This window comes from Phocoena sinus, chromosome 17, assembly GCF_008692025.1.
Source record: "Phocoena sinus isolate mPhoSin1 chromosome 17, mPhoSin1.pri, whole genome shotgun sequence".
NCBI classification, from domain to species: domain Eukaryota; kingdom Metazoa; phylum Chordata; class Mammalia; order Artiodactyla; family Phocoenidae; genus Phocoena; species Phocoena sinus.
In genome coordinates this window covers 46,749,466-46,775,962 of record NC_045779.1, presented here as the reverse complement: position 1 = coordinate 46,775,962, position 26,497 = coordinate 46,749,466, and the positions used below count along the sequence as shown (strand labels likewise).

Here is a 26,497-nt window from a genome sequence, read left to right as displayed (position 1 = left end):
GAGAAACACTCTTCCAGAGGCCATTTCTGTGAGATGGATTCAGGAAGGTGGCTTCCCAAAATACATTGATTCATAATGAAGTTGGAAAAGCAGAAGAGGACAGATCTTGGAGTCCTCATAAGAACATGTATCACAGGATAGCCCTATGGGAACAGAAAGCCAAAGCCAGTGCATGACTGAAAGAGTCTGAGGCATGTTCTTTCTTACCTCCTATTTGACCTGCTCCTTCATCTTTGTAGTTCATTCATTTCCTCACTCCTTCACTGTCAGGTATCATTACCATTTGTAAACACTGATATTGGATGCTTACTGAAGAAGCCACAGAAAGCACCTGTGGCAGCCATATTCAAGTTGTTGAGTGTACAAGGGCATGGACACAAAGTATTATCACACCACAGTGGAGGAGTGCGTGCTGCTCTGAGCTTGCCCCTGATATCTGAAACTGAATCCATGAATGGGGAGGCTTTTGTTTTAATACAGGGCATTTTTAGGAAAACATCAATACCTGGTATATTTGCCTTCTTCTCTTTTGTGTCTTACATTTTACTTGATCTCTCATAATCTTATGGCAGTATACAAACCAACCTTAAAATATTTCCTAAGTGAAATCAAAATATAAATCAGCCTTAATATTGTTTAAATATTTTTCCTATTTTCAGTTGTAAGACATTCCTAGATGGGTGAAACCGTATGTATAAAATTTATTATGTTAATAATTTCAGAGCTGTGTGGGTTCTTTAAAGAGAGTTTCTAAGGGCAAGCCATGTAAGGTTTATGTGTTGAAATTATCATAAAACAGTATACTTGTTTTATGATAGAATGGATTGGTCAAGTTTGGAAAGATTTATTTAGTTGAAGTCTTCCTCCTGGAGGAAAGTGGAAATTGGAGTTTGACAAAAAAGGTGATTTAACTCCCTTACTCAGAAGCATTTATGGCTGTTTTCTGCCAAGTAAAGCGTAAATGTCAGTGTGTCACTCAAGTGTAGCTCAGTTTGCCCTGTCTTCCCATCCACCCCTATAACTTTGGCTCATGTTTGTGTTTCCCTATTGAAACTGCACCTGTCTCTCCATACCTGGCTCCGTGTTGCCTCCTACACAAAGCCTTCTCTGATCTCAGTAATAGTTCCTGAATCTCTCATGGTACTGTTTGTGTTATCTTTTGTTATGATTTCTTGTGAGCCACTGTGGTCCTTGTTAATCTGTTAGGTGGGATCCGTGGAGTGTTTTAGGTATCAGAATTGCCAACCACAGTATCTGAACGTAATGGTTAGCTGCCCTTTTTTTGTCTGCCCAATTGCTGCACCAGTACACCCCCCCTTCCAGTTTTCCTGTTTGCTGTTTTTATTAATGGTTGAACATGTGATGAAAATATTTTACATATTTATTGCCAGCCTACATATCTGGGGGGAGAGATAGTATAGTCTTACAGTAAACCATTTCCAGTAAATCCATTATTTGAAAAAGGTGAAAAAGGTATTGTTTTGTAGTTGGATTACGTATTGACTTCTACTTTTGAGGTATTTTTAAGTTACCCACACTTTAAAGTAGAATTTACTGCTTTATGTCACCCATTCAAATATTTATACAACTGTTCATGTTTAATTCTTTTAGTTACAATGCCATCAAATCATATAAGACAGAAGGAAGAACAGAAAGGTTAGAGGCAACAGAATATCTCATCTCAGCTGCTGAAGCTGGTAAGGTAGTGTGTGAAATATAAAACATCAACTTCCAACTTGATTTTCACTTTTGTTCTTTATTTGCTTTTTTTCCTATGAACACCTGAGTTTAAATATGCTCATCTAACTATACTAATCAGTTATCACATGAAATTTCTTAGAAGGCAAGTATTCTGATGGATTCTCTGGATAGATTTCAAGAATTTTACTTGTCTCAAAGGGTATAATATTTAGAAAGGTTATGACTCTAATGATTTAAGATGATTTGGTATAGTGTTTCTTCCATTAAAATATGATTTCAGTTTTCAAATTAAACAATTTAATAGTCTTGTTTAATTGCCTTATGTATGTGTAATATTCAGAAGGAAAAACAAAGTAGGACTCATAAGTCTTTTAACTCCTACTTTGATACCTTGTTACCTTGGTAGTTTTTTTTTTTTTTTCTTTTTGGCCGTGCTGCATGGCTTGTGGGATCTTAGTTTCCCAACCAGGGATTGAACCCAGGTCCTCGGCAGAGAAAGTGCTGAATCCACTGGACTGTCAGGGAATTCCCCACCTTGGTTTCTTAATGTTTACTGATTGTTTTTTAAGGCAAGAATTATCTTGCTCATTTTGAATACCTAGCTGCTGGCAGAGACCTGACTCACAATAGGACTCCATAAATACTTGTTGAATAAAGGACTACTTAGGAAACTTGGCAAATGCGAAACTTAACCATTTGAATTTTTTTAACAAAATCATCACTCTCTGTAAAGAATGTAAATATTTCTTTTGATATTACATAGTTATTTAATTTTTGAGGTGTTGTGGCTACTTTGAGTGGGTTTGAGGAAGAGGGTGATAAAGTTGGGGTGGGTATACGTGTGCACATGCACAGATGATTGAGGTGCTGGATTGCTGGTCCTTTTCCCCTAATCTTCAGCCCCTCTGGGTTGTACTGTGTCCTCCTCCTAAGTATATGTATCTCCTTATCAGCATCTGCTTCCCAGGACCTCGGTCTGTTCTCCACACTAGGCCACTTTGTTTAGGAGCCAGGACATCTTTGCTACCCTCACACCTCAAAGGGAAAGTGTTTCACATTTTCATCACCTTTTAAATTTATTTCTCACTAACCACATGGGGAACTTTTTAAGACCACCAAAAACTGTGTCTACCCATTAACCGTAGGTCTGGGCCTCAGGGACCACACCTTGCTGTTGCAGGTACAGCCCCATTCTTTATATAAATGGACTGTTCTTAATTCAGCTTGTCAGAAGTGAGAAAGTACCTGTATGCTGAGTAATATTATTTAAATCTGATTTCAGGAGCCATGACCCTCTGCATTACCAACCCATTATGGGTAACAAAAACTCGCCTTATGTTACAGTACGATGGTGTTGTTAATGCCTCACAGCGGCAATATAAAGGAATGTTTGATACACTTTTGAAAATATATAAGTATGAAGGTGTGCGTGGATTGTATAAGGTAATGAATTATTATCAATATATTTTAATAGCTGACAATTGTAATTTCCCTTGGCTCTATTGTCTGAGTTCGGAATGACCTGTACTCAGTCCTGAAAAGAAACCAGACTTAGGCAAGGAACAATTTAATGACAACCGAAATCTGTATTGAAATTGTACTTTAAACTGTTTATCCTTATTACCATAAGAAGTATCATCGTGACACTGGTGGGTGTGAGAAGGACTGTCTAAAATAAAACTTTGTTGAGTAACCATTTCTCTAAGTCACACATTGAGGTCACTCATTCCTTATTCCCCTCCCCGGAAGCTGTGGTCCCTTGGAAACTCGCTTAGTTTAGCTTTTTTTTTTTTCTTCACTTGTTCCTTTGTAGGGGTTTATTCCTGGGCTGTTTGGAACATCACATGGTGCCCTTCAGTTTATGGCATATGAATTGTTGAAATTGAAATACAACCAACATACCAATAGATTACCAGAAGCACAGTTGGTAAGGTGATACTTGAAAAAACACTGGTATTTATTTTTATGGGCATTTAATAGATGGAAATTTTGTCACGTTTACTTTGATAGTATTGCTATGATGATAAGTACTGATTCTGCCACTAATTTAATTTATAGTTAAATATTTTACAGGATAATGGCACACAACTGTAAAAAATAGAACCCCATTGAACGACCTTGTTTCAAGAGGGGAAACAGTATTTTTCACTTGTGGATCCACTTCAGTGTTGGTTTCCCTTTGTAAATTTTACTTCTATATATATGTATATATATATATATATTTTTTTTTTTTTTTTGCGGTACTCTGGCCTCTCACTGTTGTGGCCTCTCCCGCTGCGGAGCACAGGCTCCGGATGCGCAGGCTCAGCAGCCATGGCTCACGGGCCCAGCCGCTCCGCGGCATGTGGGATCCTCCTAGACCGGGGCACGAACCCGTGTCCCCTGCATCGGCAGGCGGACTCTCAACCACTGCGCCACCAGGGAAGCCCTTACTTCTATATTTTTAAAGAAACCCTACCTAAAGAAAAACAAATGTTTTCTGTTGTCATTTTAGAGCACGGTAGAATATATATCAGTTGCAGCATTATCCAAAATATTTGCTGTGGCAGCAACATACCCATACCAAGTTGTAAGAGCTCGTCTGCAGGATCAACACATGTTTTACAATGGTGTATTGGATGTAATCACAAAGACATGGAGGTAAGTGTATGTGGTATATCAAAATGGCTCTTAGGAGGTACCTTGTAAATCTTAAACCGTCCAGTTGACCTCATTAGTTTTATAGCAAAGACCAGTGTCTGTGGTGAAAACATGGCTGATGGACCCTTCCTCCCCATATCCCATTTACTCCATAGAAAACCATGAGCCTCGACTTCTTCATCTATAAAATTTGAATATCTAGGTTGACAGAGTTGTTTATAAAAATCAAATGAGATGTATGAAAGTACCTTGACAAATTAATTAAAATTTAGGTATTATAGAATATTTGAATGGCATTGAACATAGGAAGTCATAAAAAACCTAGTTTAATAGAATTAAGAAGGCCCCAAGGTGGGGCAGAGTCAAGATGGCAGACTAGGAGGACGCGGAGTTCGTGACTCCTCACAACTAGGACACCTCCCAGGCACTGGTGGGGGACCACAGACACCTAAGGGGATGAGAGGAGCCCCCCCGAGCAACCAGACCCCAGGGAATCTTAATCAGGGTGAGGTCTCCCGGAGGTCCTGATCTCGGCACCAAGACCCAGCTGTACCCAACTGCCTGCAAACTCCAGTACTAGACACCTCAGGCCAAACAACCAGTAAGGCAGGAACACAGCCCCACCCATCAAAAAGGACGAGACAACAAAAAAATGTTACAAACGAAGGAGCAAAGTAAAAACCTACAAGACCAAATAAATGAAGAGGAAATAGGTGACCTACCTGAAAAAGAATTCAGAGTAATGAGAGTAAAGATATCCAAAATCTCCAAAATAGAATGGAGAAAGTACAAGAAATGTTTAACAAAGACCTAGAAGAACTAAAGGACAAACAAACAGTGATGAACAACACAATAACTGAAATGAAAAATACACTAGAAGGAATCAGTAGCAGAACAACTGAGACAGAAGAGCAAATAAGTGAGCTGGAAGGTAGAATGGTGGAAATAACTGCCAAGGAGCAGAATAAAGAAAAAAGAATGAAAAGAAATGAAGACAGACAACCTAAGAGACCTCTGGGACAACATTAAATGCACCAACATTCGCATTATAGAGGTCCCAGAAGGAGAAGGGAGAGAGAAAGGACCCAAGAAAATACCTGAAGAGATTATAGTAGAAAACTTCCCTAACGTGGGAAGAGGAATAGCCACCCAAGTCCAGGAAGCACAGAGAGTCCCAGGCAGGATAACCCAAGGAGAAACACACCAAGACACATAGTAATCAAACTAACAAAAATTAAATTCAAAGAACAAATATTAAAAGCAGCAGAGGAAAAGCAACAAATAACATAGAAGGGAATCCCTGTAAGGTTATCAGCAGACTTTTCAGCAGAAGTTCCGCAGGCCAGAAGAGAGTGGCAGGATACATTTAAAGTGATGAAAGGGAAAAACCTACAACCCAGCAAGGATCTCATTCAGCTTCGATGGAGAAATCAAAAGCTTTACAGACAAGCAAAGGCTAAGACAATTCACCACCACCAAACCAGCTTTACAACAAATGCTAAAGGACCTTCTCTAGGCAGGAAACACAAAAGAAGAAGCAGACCCACAAAAACAAACCCAAATCAGTTAAGAGAATGGTAATAGGAACATACATATCGATAATCACCTTGAATGTAAATGAATTAAATGCTCCAACCAAAAGACACAAACTGGCTGAGTGGATACAAAAAGGAGACCCATATATATGCTGTTTACAAGAGACCCACTTGAGACCTAGGGACACATACAGACTGAAAGGGAGGGGATGGAAAAAATATTCCATGCAAATGGAAATCACTGGAGTAGCAATACTAATTTCAGATAAAATAGACTTTAAAATAAAGACTCTTATAAGAGATAAGGAAGGGCACTACATAGTGATCAGGGGATTAATCCAAGAAGAAGATGTAACAATTATAAATATATATGCATCCAACATAGGAGCACCTCAATACATAAGGCAAATACTAACAGCCATAACATGAGAAATCAACAGTGACACAATAATACTGGGGGACTTTAACACCCCATTTACACTAATGGACAGATCATCCAGACTGAAAATAAATAAGGAAACACAAGCTTTAAATGACAGGACAGACTAGATAGACTTAATTGATATTTCTAGGACATTCCATCTGAAAGCTGACGAAAACACACTCCAGGATAGATCACATCTCGTGTCACAAATCAAGCCTCGTAAAATTTAAGAAAATTGAAGTTGTATCAAGCATCTTTTCCAACCACAATGCTATGAGATTAGATTATAGGGGAAAAAAACGGTAAAAAACACAAACACATGGAGGCTAAACAGTGCGCTGCTAAATAACCAAGAGATCACTGAAGAAATCAGAGTAAATTTAAAAATACCTAGAAACAAATGACAACGAAAACACGACGACACAAAAGCAGTTCTAAGAGGGAAGTTTATAGAAATTCAGTCTCACCTCAAGAAACAAGAAAAATCTCAATCTAACCTTATGCCCAAAGCAACTAGAAAAAGAAGAACAAAGAAAACCCAGTTAGTAGAAGGAAAGAAATCATAAAGATCAGAGCAGAAACAAATGAAATAGGAATGTAGCAAACCATAGCAAAGATCAATAACACTAAAAGTTGGTTCTTTGAGAAGATAAACAAAATTGATAAACCTTTAGCCAGACTCATCAAGAAAAAAAGGGAGAGGACTCAAACCAATAAAATTAGAAATGAAAAAGGAGAAGTTACAACAGACACCACAGAAATACAAAGGATCATAAGAAACTATTACAAGCAACTCTATGCCAATAAAATGGACAACCTGGAAGAAATGGACAAATTCTTGGAAAGGTACAACTTTCCAAGACTGAACTAGGAAGAAATAGAAAATACAAACAGATCAATCACAAGTAATGAAATTGAAACTGTGATTAAAAATCTTCCAACAAAAAGTCCAGGACCAGATGGCTTCACAGGCAAATTCTATCAAACATTTAGAGAAGAGCTAACACCTATCCATTTCAAACTCTTCCCAAAAACTGCAGAGGGAGGAACACTCCCAAACTCGTTCAATGAGTCCACCATCACCCTGATCCCAAAACCAGACACAGATGTCACAAAGAAAGAAAATTACAGACCAGTATCACTGATGAACATAGATGCAGAAATCCTCAACAAAATACTAGGAATTCAAATCCAACAATACATTAACAGGATCATACACCATAATCAAGTGGGATTTACCCCAGGGATACAAGGATTTTTCAGTATCAGCAAGTCATTGTGATATACCATATTAACAGATTAAAGAGTAGAAACCATATGATCATCTCAATAGATGCAGAAAAAGCTTCTGACAAAATTCAACACCCATTTATGATTTAAAAACTCTCCGGAAAGTGGGCATGGAGGGAACCTACCTCAACATAATAAAGGCCATATACAACAAACCCACAGCAGACATCATTCTCAATGGTGAAAAACAAAGCATTTCCTCTACACTCAGGAACAGGACAAGGATGTGTACTCTCACCACTATTATTCAACATAGTATTGGAAGTCCTAGCCACGGAATCAGAAGAAAAAGAAAGAAAAGGAATACAAATTGGAAAAGAAGTGAAATTGTCATTGTTTGCAGATGACATGATACTATACATAGATAATCCTAAAGATGCCACCAGAAAACTACTAGAACTAATCAATGAATTTGGTAAGGTTGCAGGATACAAAATTAATGCACAGAAATCTCTTGAATTTCCTATACACTAACAAAGAAAGATCAGAAAGAGAAATTAAGGAAACAGTCGCATTTACCATTGCAACAAAAAGAATAAAATACCTAGGAATTAACCTACCTAAGGAGACAAAAAGACCTGTATTCAGAAAACTAAGACACTGATGGGCATTTCCGTCTTTTCCCTTATGTTCTTCTCCTCTTACACCAAAATGACTGCTGTTGCCGAAAACACAAACACAACCCGCGAGTTAGAATCTAGTCCAGCATCATCTGTCTCTGGCAACCTGGCCTCTAGCTGCTGCCTGGTTTAGCATCTTTTAATGTAGAAACCCTCTTTTCTGTTCTCAAAATCAGTAAATGCTTTGTTTCAAAAGCTTCTTATATTTCTGCTGCAGGTCAGTGGACCTGGCACAGATTTTCTTACCCTGGCCTCATCGTACCTTCCCTGACTTGAGGAAACATTTGGATAACAACAGGCAGAGAAAGAAAAACCCCAGTGGGATGTTTTCTCGTTGAATACAAGACCCTCGGTTGAAGGATTTTAGATCCTCTCTTCATCCAGAGGAGTCCCCTTTACACCTCACATAGCGGGTAACCAAAACTGAAGTGTACCGGCTTGGGGTATCATAGGGAACAGAAGAGCATTGCTTCCAGTACAGGTCACAGACATGGGATGGGAGAAAGGCTTCGTTGTCTGTCGTCTTATGGAAAGAGGATCTTAGCATAAAAGGCTGCCTCGCTGTGGCTGGTGCATGCCCGTGGTCACCTGCATGGTCACCTTTGGGTTCCATAGTTTGGATGCTGAATGAGCCATTAGGAAATGCAGGCATTTCCCACACCAGCTAGAATAGCCACACGGTACGATCCTGGGTTCCTGCCATCAGGAGGAAGTTACGAGATCTTCCCACTGCTTCCCAAGCCCTCTTCTCTTATAGGCATTTCTGGAAAGCCTATTAGAAAAGCAAAGAGAATCCGAATCCAGCTTCCCTCCCCAACCCTACCCCAAGAGTCAAAGTAGATGGTGTTGTGTGAACATTTATATATATATATATACACACACATATGTTTGCACTGGTTTAGTTTCATATATACAAGTACACGTTTATGTATTGTGCCCTAAATAATAATAACAATACTAGTGAAGGTTTTTCCCAAGCAGCTTGTTCCTTGGTTCTGGCTTACATTGGGGACTGTGCCACTGACCTGGCTTAGTGTTCCGGTCGGGGTTTGGGGAGAGCAGAGTAGCCAGGCACCCTAGGGGAGGTGGGGACCGCAGGGGCAAGTGTCTCAGAAAGTGAGCAGTGCACACTCCCAACCCCAGAAAGGTGACTTAGACAAACCAGGGGAGCAGGACTCTTGCTCAGGAACCCTAGGGGACCGCTTTGCTTTCAGGCCTGTGTTTGCCCCTTCCCCCCACCCCAGGTCTGTTACCACAACTCCCTGGTGTCTCTTGGTGTTTAGTATGTCTGTAGGACAGTGGAATCCTTAGTCTCTCCAGAAAGGGGCCTCAGCATGGCCTTGAAGACCTGACCAGTGAATTAAGGGATTCTGCACCCCACTTTTCCTGGTCCGTTAAGCTTGGGGTAGAGGGCGGCAGGCGGGTCCCCAGGCATGGTACAGAGGCCAGAGCTGTGCCAGAACGGTGTGCCTGTCCACCTCCAGGCTTCCTGCCGTGAAGCCTTGCGTTTGCCTCTGTTTTTAACTTGTGCTGTTGTGAGATTTGGTGTGTTTTTCTTATTTAAGAGAGTAAATTCCAAACAGTCTTAAAAACAAAGACACTAATGAAAGAAATCAAAAATGATACAAACAGATGGGGAGATATACCATGTTCTTGGATTGGAAGAATCAACATTGTGAAAATGACTATACTACCCAAAGCAATCTACAGATTCAGTGTAATCCCTATCAAACTACCAATGGCTTTTTTTTTTTTTCACAGAATTAGAACCAAAAGTTTTACAGTTTGTATAGAAACACAAAAGTCCCCTAATAGCCAAAGCAATCTTGAGAAAGAAAAACAGAGCTGGAGCAATATCAAGACAGTATGGTACTGGCACAAAAACAGAAAGATAGATCAATGGAACAGGATAGAAAGCCCAGAGATAAACCCACGCACCTGTGGTCATCTAATCTATGACAAAGGAGGCAAGAATATACAGTGGAGAAAAGACAGCCTCTTCAGTAAGTGGTGCTGGGAAAACTGGACAGCTACATGTAGGAGAATGAAATTAGAACACTCCTTAACACCATACACAAAAATAAACTCAAAATGGATTAAAGACCTAAATGTAAGGCCAGACATTATAGCACTCTTAGAGGAAAACATAGGAAAAACACTCTGACATAAATCACAGCAAGATCTTTTATGACCCACCACCTAGAGTAATGAAAATAGAAACAAAATAAGTAAATGGGACCTAATGAAACTTAAAACTTTTGCACAGCAAAGGAAATCATAAACAAGACAAAAAGACTAACCCTCAGAATAGGAGAAAATATTTGCCAACGAAACAACTGACAGAGGATTAGTCTCCAAAATACACAAACAGCTCATGCAGCTCAATATCAAAAAAACAAACAACCCAATCCAAAAATGGGCAGAAGACCTAAATAGACATTTCTCCAAAGAAGATATACAGATTGCCAACAAACACATGAAAGCATGCTCAACATCATTAACCATTAGAGAAATGCAAATCAAAACTACAGTGAGGTATCACCTCACACCAGTCAGAATGGCCATTATCAAAAAATCTACAAACAATAAGTGCTGGAGAGGGTGTGGAGAAAAGGGACCCCTCTTGCACTGTTGGTGGGAATGTGAATTGATACAGCCACTGTGAAGAAAAGTCTGGAGGTTCCTTAAACTAAAAATAGAACTACCCTATGACCCAGCAATTCTACTACTGGGCATATACCCTGAGAAAACCACAATGCAAAAAGGCACGTATAACCCAATGTTCATTGTAGCACTATTTGTAAATAGCCAGCTCATGGAAACAACCTAAATGTCCATGGACAGATGCATGGATAAAGAAGATGTGGTACATATATACTATGGAATATTACTCAGCCATAAAAAGGAACAAAACTGGGTCATTTGTAGAGATGTGGATGGACCTAGAGTCTGTCATACGGAGTGAAGGAACTCAGAGAAAAACAGATATTGTATATTAATGCGTGTATGTGGAATCATAGATGAACCTATTTCCAGGGCAGGAATAGAGACACAGATGTAGAGAATGGACGTGTGGACATGTTGGCGGGGGGAAGGGGAGGATGGAATGAATTGGGAAATTAGGTTTGACATAAATACACTACCATGTGTAAAATAGCTAGCTCATGGGACCTTGCTGTATAGCTCACAGAGCTCAGCTCCTTGCTCTGTGTTGACGTAGATGGGTGGGATGGGGGGGGGGTGGGAGGTCCAAGAGTGAGGGGTATATGTATGCATATAGCTGATTCACTTCATTGCATAGCAGAAACTAACACAACATTGTGAAGCAATTATACTCCAATTTAAAAAAAGAAAAGGAAAAAAGGCCCCACATCTGCTACTGGTAGCAGAACTTTTGCAAACACTTGTTTCCATGTATGGAAGACATGCATGTCTTCAGTGTGGGGATGTTTAAATTGTTATAGGTATACATCCCCACGTTACTTTTTAATTCTAAAAGGCCAGAACAGAGTATTTAAACATTTAAATTCAGTTCACTTTAGTAAATATATATATTGAGAAAGTAAGTGAAAAGTTTCAAGGCTTTATTCCAATTCTAGGCATTAAGAAAATAAAGTTTTATTTTTGTGTGCTATGTTTAGTGTTGTCTAGCATTTTTATTAGTTATGAGATGTTTAATGCCTACATTAGATCAGCTAATACTGTTACATGTTCACACATTTAAAGGCATTTGAAAGATGTTTATGATTTTATCTTCAGGCTAGCTCTGTAGGAAATTAAGTATATATGTGTATATATGCATATATATGTATATATCCTTTTTGTCTCTCTCTTAAAGGAAAGAAGGCATCGGTGGATTTTACAAAGGAATTGCCCCCAATTTGATTAGAGTGACTCCAGCCTGCTGTATTACCTTTGTGGTATATGAAAATATCTCACATTTTTTACTTGGCCTTAGAGAAAAGAAAAAGTAAACTAAAAGAAGATAATTCCAGTACATCTGCCCAAGGCAGCCACGTGCTCCTTTGTATTTGAGACATGAAACTCAGAAGAATACTGCACAGCAACGTGGCTCATAATTGAATTCGATCTGTAATCATTAGAAGTCACAGAACTGCTAAGCCTTCACAATGTTTTTCTGCTTTTGCTTTCCCCATACGTATGGGACTTGGCTTCCTCTACCTGAAATGGTTGCCAGCAACACAACAGTAAAACTGACACCAAATGGAGAGTTTCACAGATTTTCTCCATTTCATTGTCCAAGTAGAAGCTGATTTGCAGCATTTGCTGAATGGATTTGAAGACCGCTCCTTTTTCTGAACTCGTTTGTCTGTATTGGCTTTAAAATCAACCTCTGTGCAATAGCAAAAAAAATGGCTTCTTAAAAGACGTCATTGCTGTTTCAAGTGTTTGCTGGGAAAGATGTTGCCCAAATCCTGACCATTTTTGAAACGGGAAAGTTTGGTGGGGAAAAAGAATCCACTGTAAATGTGCTTTTGTTTTAATTCATTTGGAATGCAGTTATGTACTTCTCTTAATTTGAGAAGTACCTGACATCTGTTGTCATTCCATCACTAATTTTTTTTCCCAGAAGCTCTTTCATCATTTAAAATGTAATCCTGGATTCACATTATTTTTCGGCATAGGTACTTAGTGTCTTTATAAAATCTGAACTAGGATCCAGCTGTGTCAGCCCTTACTTAGCATATTTGTCTATAAATCACTTTACTGGTGTTGCTAATAGATCACCTTATATAGATACTAGAATGACTTGGGTACATTTGTTGACAGACAAACTGTATGGAAATGAGAAGCTTTAGCTTTCTACTTCAGATTTCAGATATGTGGGTCCAGATCCCAAATAAGTTACCAATCTACACTGGTTGCTCAAATTCAGGTTTAAATACAAATTACACTAAAGGCCTAATTTATTGATTTTACTTTTAGTTATGGTAATTTTTCTATAAATATAAAGGCCTGCCCCAAAAAGGTGCCAGAATGATACTAACATTTTTATTTACGTAAACATGTATGAATGCTTTTTGCAGTACCATCTATTTGTTATAAATAAAATACTGTGGCTGTCAAAGCCACATTTAAATGGTTCTTTGAAAAGAGGTCTATTTTTTTTAATATTTTGAAGATGGCTTTGTTTTAAAAATAAAGATAAGTACCTAATTGTATTTACTGTATCTCATTACATGCAGAGGAATGCATTATAAATTAAATGTGATGTATTTTCCTCCTTCTGAATAATACTGTTATTCACATGAAATCCTGATAATAGTCCCTGTATGGAAAGACAAGTTACAGTTGATATTTGGAGTTTTAGAGGTAGTGCCATTATTTGAATGCCTCCTGTGTACCCCTAAATTAATAAGCCATAATTCCTGTCCTCTGAGAGCATACAGGCTTGTGGGATGAATAAGCATTAAATAACTACAGTTCTAGATTAAGAACACGCAAGAAGATTTCTACAAGCCCTGCACAAGTTCTGAGAAGAGAATTCATTCCACTCGATCAACGGTTACAGCACTCCTTCCTGCGCTGTGCCATGTATGTTACCAAGCATTGAGGATACGGCAGTAAATGAGCTACAAAACATTCCTGCCCTCAGGGAATTTTCATTTTAGTGTGAAGTGACAAAATATAAATATGCATAATTTCAAATAGTAAATGCTAGAAATAAAACTAAGGAGTTGGGAATAGTGTTGCTATGCTAGGTAGGACAGCTGGGGTCAGGAAAGGTCTCTGAGGAGGTAGTATTTGAAACATTTTGACATATGGGAGGAAGCAAGCCACTATGAGGTGTTGACAAAAATCAGTCAACCTAAGGAATGGAAACTGTTATTCGAGCCAAATTTGGATATTACAACCCAGGAAGAGCATCTCAGAAAGCTCTGAGAAGTGAAGTAAAGGCACAGTTATAGAATTTTGTTGAGACAGAAGGCTATACATTTAGATGACGTGTTGTTGACAGTTTACACAATCCAAGTCTAAGCATCATCTTGGCCCCTTACAAGATCAAGAAGGAATACTATGTTTTAAGGAGTTGTCTTTCTGATGCTAGGAGAGTGTTGCTCTCTATGGTTGAGCAGGTATCTCTGCCAATGGGGAAGGTTTGGCTGATGCATACTGCAGATACACAATGCATAGTAGTGGGGAGAGAGGCCACCAAAGGGCAGAGAAAAGTTTATCTTGCCATAAAATATGACCTTTAATGATCAATGGGGGGAAATTGTGAAATAATCTTTCAGTAGAAAGTGTTAGGTGATCAAATATTTGGTCCCTCAAAACCAGGATGGCTGCTTGCCTGTCCCTTGATGCCTGGTCTTAATGGCCCGATTCTCTCCTTTCGGGGCAGTTGTACTAGCAGGGTGTTTGGCAAGGACTGACATTCAATTGTAAGTTGTCCAGTAAGACTTAAGCCAATTTTCCTCACGTGTGTGGGGTATGTCCATTATTTTATATAGAACTACAGATGTGATCTATAGTTTCAAGTCATTTAGACACTATCTTAGTACGAGTAGGTGACACAGCATGAAAGGCAGGAAAGTATCAACTTATAAGTTCCACAAACTAAATTGGTAGTAGTAGCAATATCATTAGCAAAGATTTAAGCCAAAATCCTCCTGAACAAAACCATTTTCCTAGTATTTCCCCTAAACTAGGAAGAGGATTGTTCAGAGCAGAAATCTTGACACTTCATGGGTCATAAGATGAGTAAACAAATATGGATAAATGTTCATGCCATTTGGAAAACTGATAGTAACCAGAGTACTCACATTACAGATTGACAGGGGCTGTTTCCACGGTAGCCATAGGTGACCTTGAGCCCAAGGGAAACCAGTTTTTTATCTTCTTAACCAACCTGGGGAGAGAGCCAAGGTCATAAACTTGTTCAGTAAATCCATTGGGTCCTGTTAGGAGCTACCCAATATTCAACATCTAATAAAAAAGGAGTATTATGGCCAGGTTCAGAACATGCACCGTTAATTGGCCAGGTCAGAGGGTATCAGTTAGTGATATTGGTGGCAGTGTTAGCTTGCATGGTGCTAGAGTTTCGTTTGAAATAAAATGTCTAAGAACCATCCAGTTAGAGCTTTGGAGAGGAGAAATCCACCAAGGCAACCTGGGAGTACTGGTAATTGGCCACAAACCCAGCAATTGGATTGATTTTTTTTTTTTTTTTGAAACTTGCATGGGATTGAGCCCAAGAAATACATTTGGTTCATTAGCAAAAGTGTGAGCAATTGTCAAAGTAATCAGTATACAGACCTGCTGTGGCATCTTGGGTCAGCTGTCTACTTCTGATGTAATATTCTCATCCTGGTCTGGTAGTGCTGGTCTTAGTCTAAGTCAGGTGTCAGAAATTGGAGTTACAGTTCATTCAGTTGTAGAGGTCTGATAAGGTCCCCTCCGAAGTGGCCCAAAAGAGTCCTTTATCTGATGTCTTTTCCAGTATGCATAACGGTTGCAGGTCATGATGCATCTTGATCTTCTTCCAAAGTTAGATTACTGTGATAAACTTCAGAAACAGTGTCTTTTTAATGACTAAATTAACAAGGAGTTATCTGGGAAGTGAGTCTTCGCCAGTAAATACAGACATCAATTAACAAAACTATAATTCTGTATTCACTGAAACAATCTTTTTCTCTCTAAAAGTACCCTCATTTCTACAAAATATAGCCAAATTAAGACTTATTTGTTTGCAAAATAAGTCTGGGTAATTGACCACATAAGCTTTTAAATTGGCTGTGCTGGAACTTTTCATAAAGAATCTCAGATTGAACTTTAAAAACCTCAGGGCTAGGAAACCCATACCAAAGGTATGTCATACATTCAACCTGTGATATCTATAGATTTGGGTGATGGATTTAGGCGAATTCCTCTCTTCTCAAGGTCCCCAAAATACAGTGAGTTTCCTGTACCTTTTAGGAGGTGGCCTTCCTTACAGGCCTGATAAAGCTGCTGGGAACCTAAGCGTTTCCAAATTCTGGAGGCATCTGGTAGAGAGAAAAGATAAGGTTTCAGTTCTACTTACAGAGGTATATTTTAAAGGTTTCCTTATATCTGGAAAACAGATTAAAACCCAGTAATATTTCAGACAAAAACCAAAAATTATAACCATAGTCTGTTCCCCCACTCCTGTGTGACTAGTCCTTGATCTTAATCTTCTGGTAACAGTTACATGAAGCCATCCAGTTTATTAGAATTCTAATTTCTTACCCAGTTCAGCAGTATGATGTGAAAATTATCAGAAATCTGTTCACGTCAAAAAGTACTCTCTGTGGATCTTCTTGAAGATGAAGCATTTTGCAAAAAGTACAATGATAACTGCCTATAAATGTCAAAAGACTTAAAAAGTCAAGGTTAAAGACCTGATTATAATGCAATTGGAAAACTTCGTTACTGCTATGACATGACAATTTAAGATAATTACTAAAATTATGACTGATATAATTTTTACCAGGACCTACCAGAATTTTAGGAGTTCCATATAATTTCTAGAATATGTATGTTGGTAACATTTACCCATAGGGTACAATCTAAGAAGTTTCATCACCACCTATTTGACAATGCTTCCCATGTAATTTAACATACCAAAGAAGCCTAAGTAGTTTAATATTCCTCTCTCTGAGATGGAGAGAAAACAAATATTTTGAGGTATTCTAGGGACCCTTTGGAAAACTTCAAAATTAGCTAGAGGTCAGATGAGCTTCATTTAGGATTTTATCTTTGGGAAGTTTGTCAAAAATATCAAGAAGTTTTACAACACTTGGTCAAATAGAATCACAGGTCACTGTGAAACAACACCCATTCACTTAACTAAAGTGACAATAGAAGATCTCACTAGCAAATACAGATCACTTAAACACAAAGAAACTCACAATCTATTATCAAAAACAGTTCAATATTTTAAGAAAACTTTGTCTTTTCAGAGAACCAAATTCAGGTTTTGTACCACTTTACTTTTAAAATTCACTTTCTTAATTAAGTTCAATCTTATCTAATTTAGGCCAATCTTGATCATGTACAAAACTCTCAGTGTTCCCTTTCCACAAACATTTGACAACTTTATGTATCCATTTAGAAACAACCAGCTCTAGGACAAAATGACCTTTTTTTAACAAAATACATTTTCATTCCTCTTTTTTTGGCTGAAAACACACATCCTACTTTCCTTGCATACTGAAATGTTTCCCTTATAATTCTTAACCTTAGAATCTTTAGCAAAAACCAAGAAGCAAGTAATTATAAACTGTCATATCAGCATTTCCTGATTGACAATTATGAACGTATTTTATAACCTCTAGAAACATACACCTTCTTATAGAATTTCTTTCTTCAATGAGACATGTATCTAATAAACATCTTCAGTTTCTCATAAGACAAAAGTAGGTAAACTTAGGCCTGCCCAGCAATTAATGTTCTAGTATTTTATTCTACTTGTAATCACCCAGATAGTGAAGAAATTCTCGTTGTTTAACTTAGTTTTGTTTCAGGTTACCAAAATTTGGAGATATTATCCTTAAAGTAGACATTCCCAAAACAGTTATTCCTAAAGAGTTTACCTAAAGCTCTTATTTACCTCTATTTTATTTACTTAAAACGTTTTCATACCATTATTTTTCTTGCTGACAAACTTTAACAGTAATAAGGTCTTATTTGATTTCTAGTAAACCTAGGTACAGTGAAAGTATTATATTTAATATTGATGACCCAGACAGGAAAGGGGCAGGGCACAACCTTTAAAAGAATGACATAGCCCAAGGATGCATCATAAACTGGTTAGAACCAACTAGGTCCAAGATGGCAGACGAGTAGACTTGAGCCTCAGTATACGCTCACTGTGACACATCAGCACGCTAAATGACACATCTGCAGGTGCCATGACAGTTCCAAGGCCAAACATAAAAGGTCAAAAAAGTGGGCAGTGGCCCAATTCCTGGAAGTCCCCACCTCTTCCCCAAAATAGCTGGAATACTACTCCCATTAATTAGCCTATGAAATTACCCACCCCTATAGAAACTGACAGCCCTATATACACCCTGGGACCTCTCACCTTCCAAGAATGCCCACACTGTTTGTGGAGTGTGTTTCTCCCATGGCCTCTTGCCTTCTGAGATGGCCCACACTGTGTCTATGGAGCGTGTATCTCCCTGAATAAACCTTTCACTTTACCATGGCTCGCTCTTGAGTTCTTTCCTGAGCGAAGCCAAGAACCCACACTGGGTGGCCATTCCAGAGACTCGCCCGAGACCTGGGACATGACCATCCTTTCGTGCCCCACTCTTTCCTGCAACATCTTTTCTAAAGACATGTCCATATTAATCAAACCAACAAGCTTAGGCTAACTTTAATACCAGATATTAATTCAATACTGAACATTTTCCAGATCACATGAACCTGAAGTTCATTCTGGCCAGTTTCTTTTATATTTCCAAGTATTTTTGTAAACACTTAATTTCCTTTAAGCCAATTAAGTAGAGCTCTTTTACAAATTAATTTTGGCAATACCACACATCTGCAACACACATCTACAACACACATATAGCTACGTACAAACACAGAGACCTCATAGCTCCCATTCCAAAATTTCAGTCATGAATCGTGTACAACAATATAAAATCGATCAGTTACAAAGGAGGTTGGATACACACTGGGTTTCCAGCAGATGGAACAAATCAAGGTCACCTGTCTATGGCTAAACACTTTTTACTACTATTTATGGAAAAGACACTTAAGATTTCTATTTGTCCTTGATAAGTTCCAAATTACCTACCCCCTTTCCTGGAATTTGCATTTTAAAAACATAGCAGAGATAAGCGTTCCTGGAAAAATCAGGTAAAACATTTGCATCTCAAAGGCATAGGAGGAGAAAGGCAAGCTCCTTCTAGGATGACTTTGTTCCCATAAGGCCAGAAAACAATTTTTTTCCCTCAACACTTACAAGCCTCTTATGATAAATAGGGGAGGTTTGGGGAGTGGTAAAAGGATTGGTAGGCTTTGGATTATTTCTGGATCCACACCTCTGGTCCTGTAAAGACTAGACTTGTAAAACAAGGACAGTTTTTTTTCCTCAAAGAATTGGGTGGCCACCTCAATGATATCAAAGGACTGACAACACCCATTCATCTATGTTAGAATGTTTTACTTTCCCTCATTTAGCTTAGGGGAGAAGTGCCCCTCCCCAAAAAATCAATTCCTATCAGGCTCCAATTCCTATCAGGCTCCACCAGTCAGACTGGTGGCCTCCCATTTTGGGAATCCACTTACAAACACTTTTGAGGAGCCTCCCCTGGGTTTAACTATGACCCTCAGTTTGGCCTTTGATATGAAGAGGCTTGCCTACAGCCTCATGTGGTCCCATTTCTAAAGGTAACCACTTAATAGTGTCTTCAGACTGGAAAGGCAATTCAGAAGATTACTAGAATGAGTACTCAAAGAAGGATAGAGAGAAACAGTAGTTAAAGTTTTAGGTACCTCTTATATCATTACTTTCAGCAGCCTTCTACAACAAATCTTTCAATGAGGCTATTTTGGAATTTTGAAGCCTTTTGGGGCATCTACATACCAATCAGAATAGGTACACCAGCTTAAGATAAGAGCTCTCTAAAATTTTAAAAACTTGGATGTTTCTCCAAAGGATCCATGGAGCTAGCCCTACAAATATTTTCCCCTGCTAATCTAATTTTAGAAAAATATTACCACTGTTGTTTCTGGTAAACGTTGCAGGCACAGATCCAGAAGACTGCCGGCTTTAACTTCACACTCAAAATCGTTTTGGAGTGTCAAAAGGACCCCAATTTGGCCATTTCAGGGCCCGATTTCCTTTAGTGCCCAACTGAGTACTTGCAAGCCTACATAAACCCAGCTGGTATTCCCACAGGTGGCTGTTTGCACGGGCACAATTTCCCAGTATTAATTTTGTAGCCTAATTCAGATATGAGATATGATCTGAACAACTTTCTGTGGACAGTGTGGTGGATCACATGTGGGCTGCTTCTGAGTCTAGCTCCCCAAGGAGTTATCCTTGGATGGGTTTGACTTCTTTTATGTGGCTTGGTTTCTCCCTATGATGGCCTAAAACCATCATGGGTGGTTGGGGGGCTGGGTTATCAGCCTCTGTTGTGCCCCCTGGTTGAGCAGTACTTACTTTATGGTCATAGTGGGATTCCCCTATAGGACTGCCTTGTGGCCAGAAGGAGCAATATGTCCCTTTATTCTTCCAAGGTGAATAATTCATTATTCAGTCTCTTATTTCAATAGTAAAAGTATTGTTCAAACCATGTATCAACTCATTCTTTAAAATTTAAGCCAAATTTAACAAAAACCCAGCCACCTATGAAAGGAGGTGGCCAAAAAGGAGTTTGGAGAAGTAGTCATTACACTGGTGGGGAAGAGTGCAGGCTGGGAGCCAGATTGTCTGGCTTCAAACTTCAGCTTTCCCATTTTCTGTTTGACCTTAGGCAAATCACTTTACCCTTCTCTGTCTCAAGTTTCATCATCTGTAAAATCAGTTCCTCTGGAGCCATGCCTGAGATGGGAATTCTTGGGCAAGTATTTATTGAGGAAGTGCCCTTAGAAGAAATTTATAAGGGAGTAAAGAAAACAGCATTTGGCAGGGGAAAGAGAGTTTTCAGAAGTTCAGCCTCAGCCTGACCCAGCAGGGCACTCTGCAGTATGGATGGACCACAGAGGTTGTCCTGCCCACAGTTGAGGGGCTGGGCTATTATGTTCCCATATCAGGCAGTCCTTGACTACCCATGGTGTGGGAAGGAGGAGTTGGAGGGCTGGCTGGGTGCCTCTCTTCAGTCAAGGGCAATCCTCCAAGTAAGGTGGAGGTATGAGCTATTAAGCAACACCTGCAGCAGCTGGGCTGTGGGTGCACCAGTCCTGTAAAAGGGATCTGGGTGGGTGGTCAACAGTATCTACTGCAAATGAGAATATTAAAAGTATGTAGCTCGGGAGACCTTCAAGATGGCAGAGGAGTAAGACGTAGAGATCACCTTCTTCCCCACGAATACATCAAAAATACATCTACATGTGGAACAACTCCTACAGAACACCTACTGAACACTGGCAGAAGACCTCAGACTTCCAAAAAGGCAAGAAAATCCCCAGGTACATAGGTAGGGCAAAAAAAAAAAAAGAGAGACAAAGGAATAGGGATGGATCCTGCACCTCTGGGAGGGAGCTGTGAAGGAGGAAGAGTTTCCACACACTAGGAAGGCCCCTTACTGGCGGGGACAGGGGGTGGGGAGGTTCAGAGCCACAGAGGAGAGCACAGCAACAGGGGTGCAGAGGGCAAAGTGGAGAGATTCCCACACAGAGGATCGGTGCCAACCAGCACTCACCAGCCTGAGATGTTTGTCTGCTCACCTGCTGGGGTGGGCGGGGGCTGGGAGCTGAGGCTCGGGCTTTGGAGGTCAATTAAAGACCTAAATTTCAGGCCAGACACTCTAGAACTCTTAGAGGAAAACATAGGCAGAACACTCTATGACATAAATCACAGCAAGATCCTTTTTGACCCACCTCCTAGAGAAATGGAAATCAAAACAAAAATAAACAAATGGGACCTAATGAAAAGCTTTTGCACAGCAAAGGAAACCATAAACAAGATGGAAAGACAACCCTCAGAATGGGAGAAAATATTTGTCAACGATGCAATTGACAAAGGATTAATCTCCAAAATATACAAGCAGGGGGGAGGGGAAGATGGCGGAAGAGTAAGACGCGGAGATCACCTTCCTCCCCACATATACACCAGAAATACATCCACACGTGGAACAACTCCTACAGAACACCTACTGAACGCTGGCAGAAGACCTCAGACCTCCCAAAAGGCAAAAAACTCCCCACGTACCTGGGTAGGGCAAAAGAAAAAAGAATAAACAGGGCTTCCCTGGTGGCCCAGTGGTTGAGAGTCTGCCTGCCGATGCAGGGGACACGGGTTCATGCCCCGATCTGGGAAGATCCCATATGCCGCAGAGCGGCTGGGCCCATGAGCCATGACCTCTGAGCCTGTGCGTCCAGAGCCTGTGCTCCGCAACGGGAGAGGCCACAACAGTGGGAGGCCCGTGTACCGCAAAAAAAAAAAAAAAAAGAAAAGAAAAGAAAAAAGAATAAACAGAGACAAAAGGATAGGGAGGGGACCTGCACCAGTGGGAGGGAGCTGTGAAGGAGGAAAGGTTTCCACACACTAGGAAGCCCCTTCACAGGCGGAGACTGAGGGTGGCGTAAGGGAAAGCTTCGGGGCCGCAGAGGAGAGCACAGCAACAGGGGTGCGGAGGGCAAAGCAGAGAGATTCCCTCACAGAGGATCGGTGCCAACCAGCACTCACCAGCCCGAGAGGCTTGTCTGCTCACCCGCCGGGACGGGCGGGGTCTGGGAGCTGAGGTTCGGGCTTTGGTCGGAGCGCAGGGAGAGGACTGGCGGCGTGAACACAGCCTGAAGGGGTTAGTGCACCACGGCTAGCCAGGAGGGAGTCCGGGAAAATGTCTGGAGCTGCCGAAGAGGCAAGAGACTTTTTCTTCCCTCTTTGTTTCCGGGTTCTCGAGGAGAGGGGATTAAGAGCGCGGCTTAAAGGAGCTGCAGAGACTGGCGCCAGCCGCAGCTATCAGCGCGAACCCCAGAGACCCGCATGAGACGCTAAGACCGCTGCTGCATGCCACCAAGAAGCATGTGTGCAAGCACAGGTCACTATCTGCATACCCCCTCCTGGGAGGCTGTGCAGCCCGCCACTGCCAGGTTCCCGGGATCCAGGGACAACTTACCCAGGAGAACGCATGGCGTGCCTCAGGCTGGTGCAACATCATGCCGGCCTCTGCCGCCTCAGGCTCGCCCTACATCCATGCCCCTCCCTCCCCCCGGCCTGAGTGAGCCAGAGCCCCCGAATCAGCGGCTCCTTTAACCCTGTCCTGTCTGAGTGAAGAACAGACTCCCTCCGGTGACCTACATGCAGAGGCGGGGCCAAATCCAAAACTGAGCCACCGGGAGCTGTGAGAACAAAGAAGAGAAAGGGAAATCTCTCCCAGCAGCATCAGAAGCAACACATTAAAGCTCCACAATCAACTTGATGTACTCTGCATCTGTGGAATACATGAATAGACAACGAATCATCCCAAATTGAGAAAGTGGACTTTGAGAGCAAGATTTCTGATTTTTTCCCCTTTTCTTCCTTTTGTGAGTGTGTATGTGTATGTTTCTGTGTGAGACTTTGTCTGTATAGCATTGCTTCCAACATTTGTCCTAGGGTTCTGTCTGTCCGTTTTGTTTTTTTTGTTTTGTTTTGTACTCAAAAAAATTTTTTTTCTTAATAATAATTTTATAACTTTATTTTGTTTTATCTTTATTTTATTTCATTTTATTTTATTCTCTTTCTTTCTACATTTTCTCCCTTTTATTCTGAGCTGTATGGATGAAAGGCTCTTGGTGCTACAACCAGGAGTCAGTGCTGTGCCTCTGATGTGGGAGAGCCAACTTCAGGACACTGGTCCACAAGAGACCTCAAAGCTCCACGTAATATCAAATGGCGAAAATCTCCCAGAGATCTCCATCTCAACACCAACACCCAGCTTCACTCAACAACCAGCAAGCTACACTGTTGGACACCCTATGCCAAACAACTAGCAAAACAGGAACACAACCCCACCCATTAGCAGAGAGGCTGCCTAAAATCATAATAAGGCCACAGACACCCCAAAACACACCACCAGAGGTGGGCCTGCCCACCAGAAAGACAAGATCCAGCCTCATCCACCAGAACACAGGCACTAGTCCCCTCCACCAGGAAGCCCACACAACCCACTGAACCAACTTTAGCCACTGGGGACAGACACCAAAAACAAAGGGAACTACGAACCAGCAGCCTGCAAAAAGGAGACCCAAAACACAGTAATATAAGCAAAATGAGAAGACAGAAAAACACACAGCAGATGAAGGAGCAAGATAAAAACCCAGCAGACCTAACAAATGAAGAGGAAATAGGCAGTCTACCTGAAAAAGGATTCAGAATACTGATAGTAAAGATGATCCAAAATCTTGGAAATAGAATAGACAAAATGCAAGAAACATTTAACAAGGAACTAGAAGAACTAAAAAGGAAACAAGCAACGGTGAACACCACAATAAATGAAATTAAAAATACTCTAGAAGGGATCAATAGCAGAATAACAGAGGCAGAGGAACGGATAAGTGACCTGGAAGGTAAAATAGTGGAAATAACTACTGCAGAGCACAATAAAGAAAGAAGAATGAAAAGAACTGAGGACAGTCTCAGAGACCTCTGGGACAACATTAAATGCACCAACATTCGAATTATAGGGGTCCCAGAAGAAGAAGACAAAAAAAAGGAACTGAGAAAATATTTGAAGACATGATAGTTGAAAACTTCCCTAATATTGCAAATGAAATCGTTAATCAATTCCAGGAAGCACAGAGAGGGCCATACAGGATAAATCCAAGGAGAAACACGCCAAGACACATGTCAATCAAACTATCAAAAATTAAATACAAAGAAAACATATTAAAAGCAGCAAGGGAAAAACAACAAATAACACACAAGGGAATCCCCATAAGGTTAACAGCTGATCTTTCAGCAGAAACTCTGCAAGCCAGAAGAGACTGGCAGGACACATTTAAAGTGATGAAGGAGAAAAACCTACAACCAAGATTACTCTACCTAGCAAGGATCTCATGCAGATTTGATGGAGAAATTAAAACCTTTACAGACAAGGAAAAGCTGAGAGAGTTCAGCACCACCAAACCAGCTTTACAACAAATGCTAAAGGAACTTCTCTAAGCAGGAAACACAAAAGAAGGAAAAGACCTACAATAACAAACCCAAAACAATTAAGAAAATGGGAATAGGAACATACATATCGATAATTACCTTAAATGTAAATGGATTAAATGCTCCCACCAAAAGACACAGACTGGCTGAATGTATACAAAAACAAGACCCGTATATATGCTGTCTACAAGAGACCCACTTCACACCAAGGGACACATACAGACTGAAAGTAAGGGGATGGAAAAAGATATTCCATGCAAATGGAAATCAAAAGAAAGCTGGAGTAGCAATTCTCATATCAGACAAAATAGACTTCAAAATAAAGACTACTATAAGAGACAAAGAAGGACACTACATAATGATCAAGGGATCGATCCAAGAAGAAGATGTAACAATTGTAAATATTTATGCACCCAACATAGGAGCACCTCAATTCATAAGACAAATACTAACAGCCATAAAAGGGGAAATCGACAGTAACACAATCATATTAGGGGATTTTAACACCCCACTTTCACCAATGGACAGATCATCCAAAGTGAAAATAAATAAGGAAACACAAGCTTTAAATGATACATTAAACAAGATGGACTTAATTGATATTTATAGGACATTCCATCCAAAAACAACAGGATACACATTCTTCTCAAGTGCTCATGGAACATTCTCCAGAATAGATCATATCTTGGGTCACAAATCAAGCTTTGGTAAATTTAAGAAAATTGAACTCGTATCAAGTATCTTCTCCAACCACAAAACTATGAGACTAGATATCAATTACAGGAAAAGATCTGTAAAAAAGACAAACAAATGGAGGCTAAACTATACACTACTTAATAACGAAGTGATCAGTGAAGAAATCAAAGAGAGGAAATCAAAAAATACCTAGAAACAAATGACAATGGAGACACGATGACCCGAAACCTATGGGATGCAGCAAAAGCAGTTCTAAGAGGGAAGTTTATAGCAATGCAATCCTACCTTAAGAAACAGGAAACATCTCGAATAAACAACCTAACCTTGCACCTAAAGCAATTAGAGAAAGAAGAACAACAAAACCCCCAAAGTTAACAGAAGGAAAGAAATCATAAAGATTAGATCAGAAATAAATGAAAAAGAAATGAAGGAAACGATAGCAAAGATCAATAAAACTAAAAGCTGGTTCTTTGGGAAGATAAATAAAATTGAAAAACCATTGGCCAGACTCATCAAGAAAAAAAGAGAGAAGACTCAAATCAATAGATTTAGAAATGAAAAAGGAGAAGTAACAACTGACACAGCAGAAATACAAAAGATCATGAGAGATTACTACAAGCAACTCTTTGCCAATAAAATGGACAACCTGGAAGAAATGGACAAATTCTTAGAAATGCACAACCTGCCAAGACTGAATCAGGAAGAAATAGAAAATATGAACAGACCAATCACAAGCACTGAAATTGAAACTGTGATTAAAAATCTTCCAACAGGGGCTTCCCTGGTGGCGCAG

At 40.0% G+C, this 26,497-nt stretch overlaps 1 protein-coding gene across 1 annotated transcript in view; it reads left to right on the top strand.

Moving 5' to 3' along the window:
- SLC25A32 (solute carrier family 25 member 32) overlaps positions 1 to 13,388 on the top strand; it is a 49,724-nt gene extending 36,336 nt beyond the window's left edge. Inside the window, exons 3-7 of the mRNA XM_032609608.1 lie at positions 1,612 to 1,697; positions 2,984 to 3,144; positions 3,515 to 3,628; positions 4,196 to 4,341; positions 12,049 to 13,388. Of these exons, the coding sequence (XP_032465499.1) occupies positions 1,612 to 1,697; positions 2,984 to 3,144; positions 3,515 to 3,628; positions 4,196 to 4,341; positions 12,049 to 12,184 (643 nt within the window). The 3' untranslated portion in view covers positions 12,185 to 13,388. The remainder of the gene's footprint in view (positions 1 to 1,611; positions 1,698 to 2,983; positions 3,145 to 3,514; positions 3,629 to 4,195; positions 4,342 to 12,048) is intronic.
- The last annotated feature ends 13,109 nt before the right edge of the window (positions 13,389 to 26,497 follow it).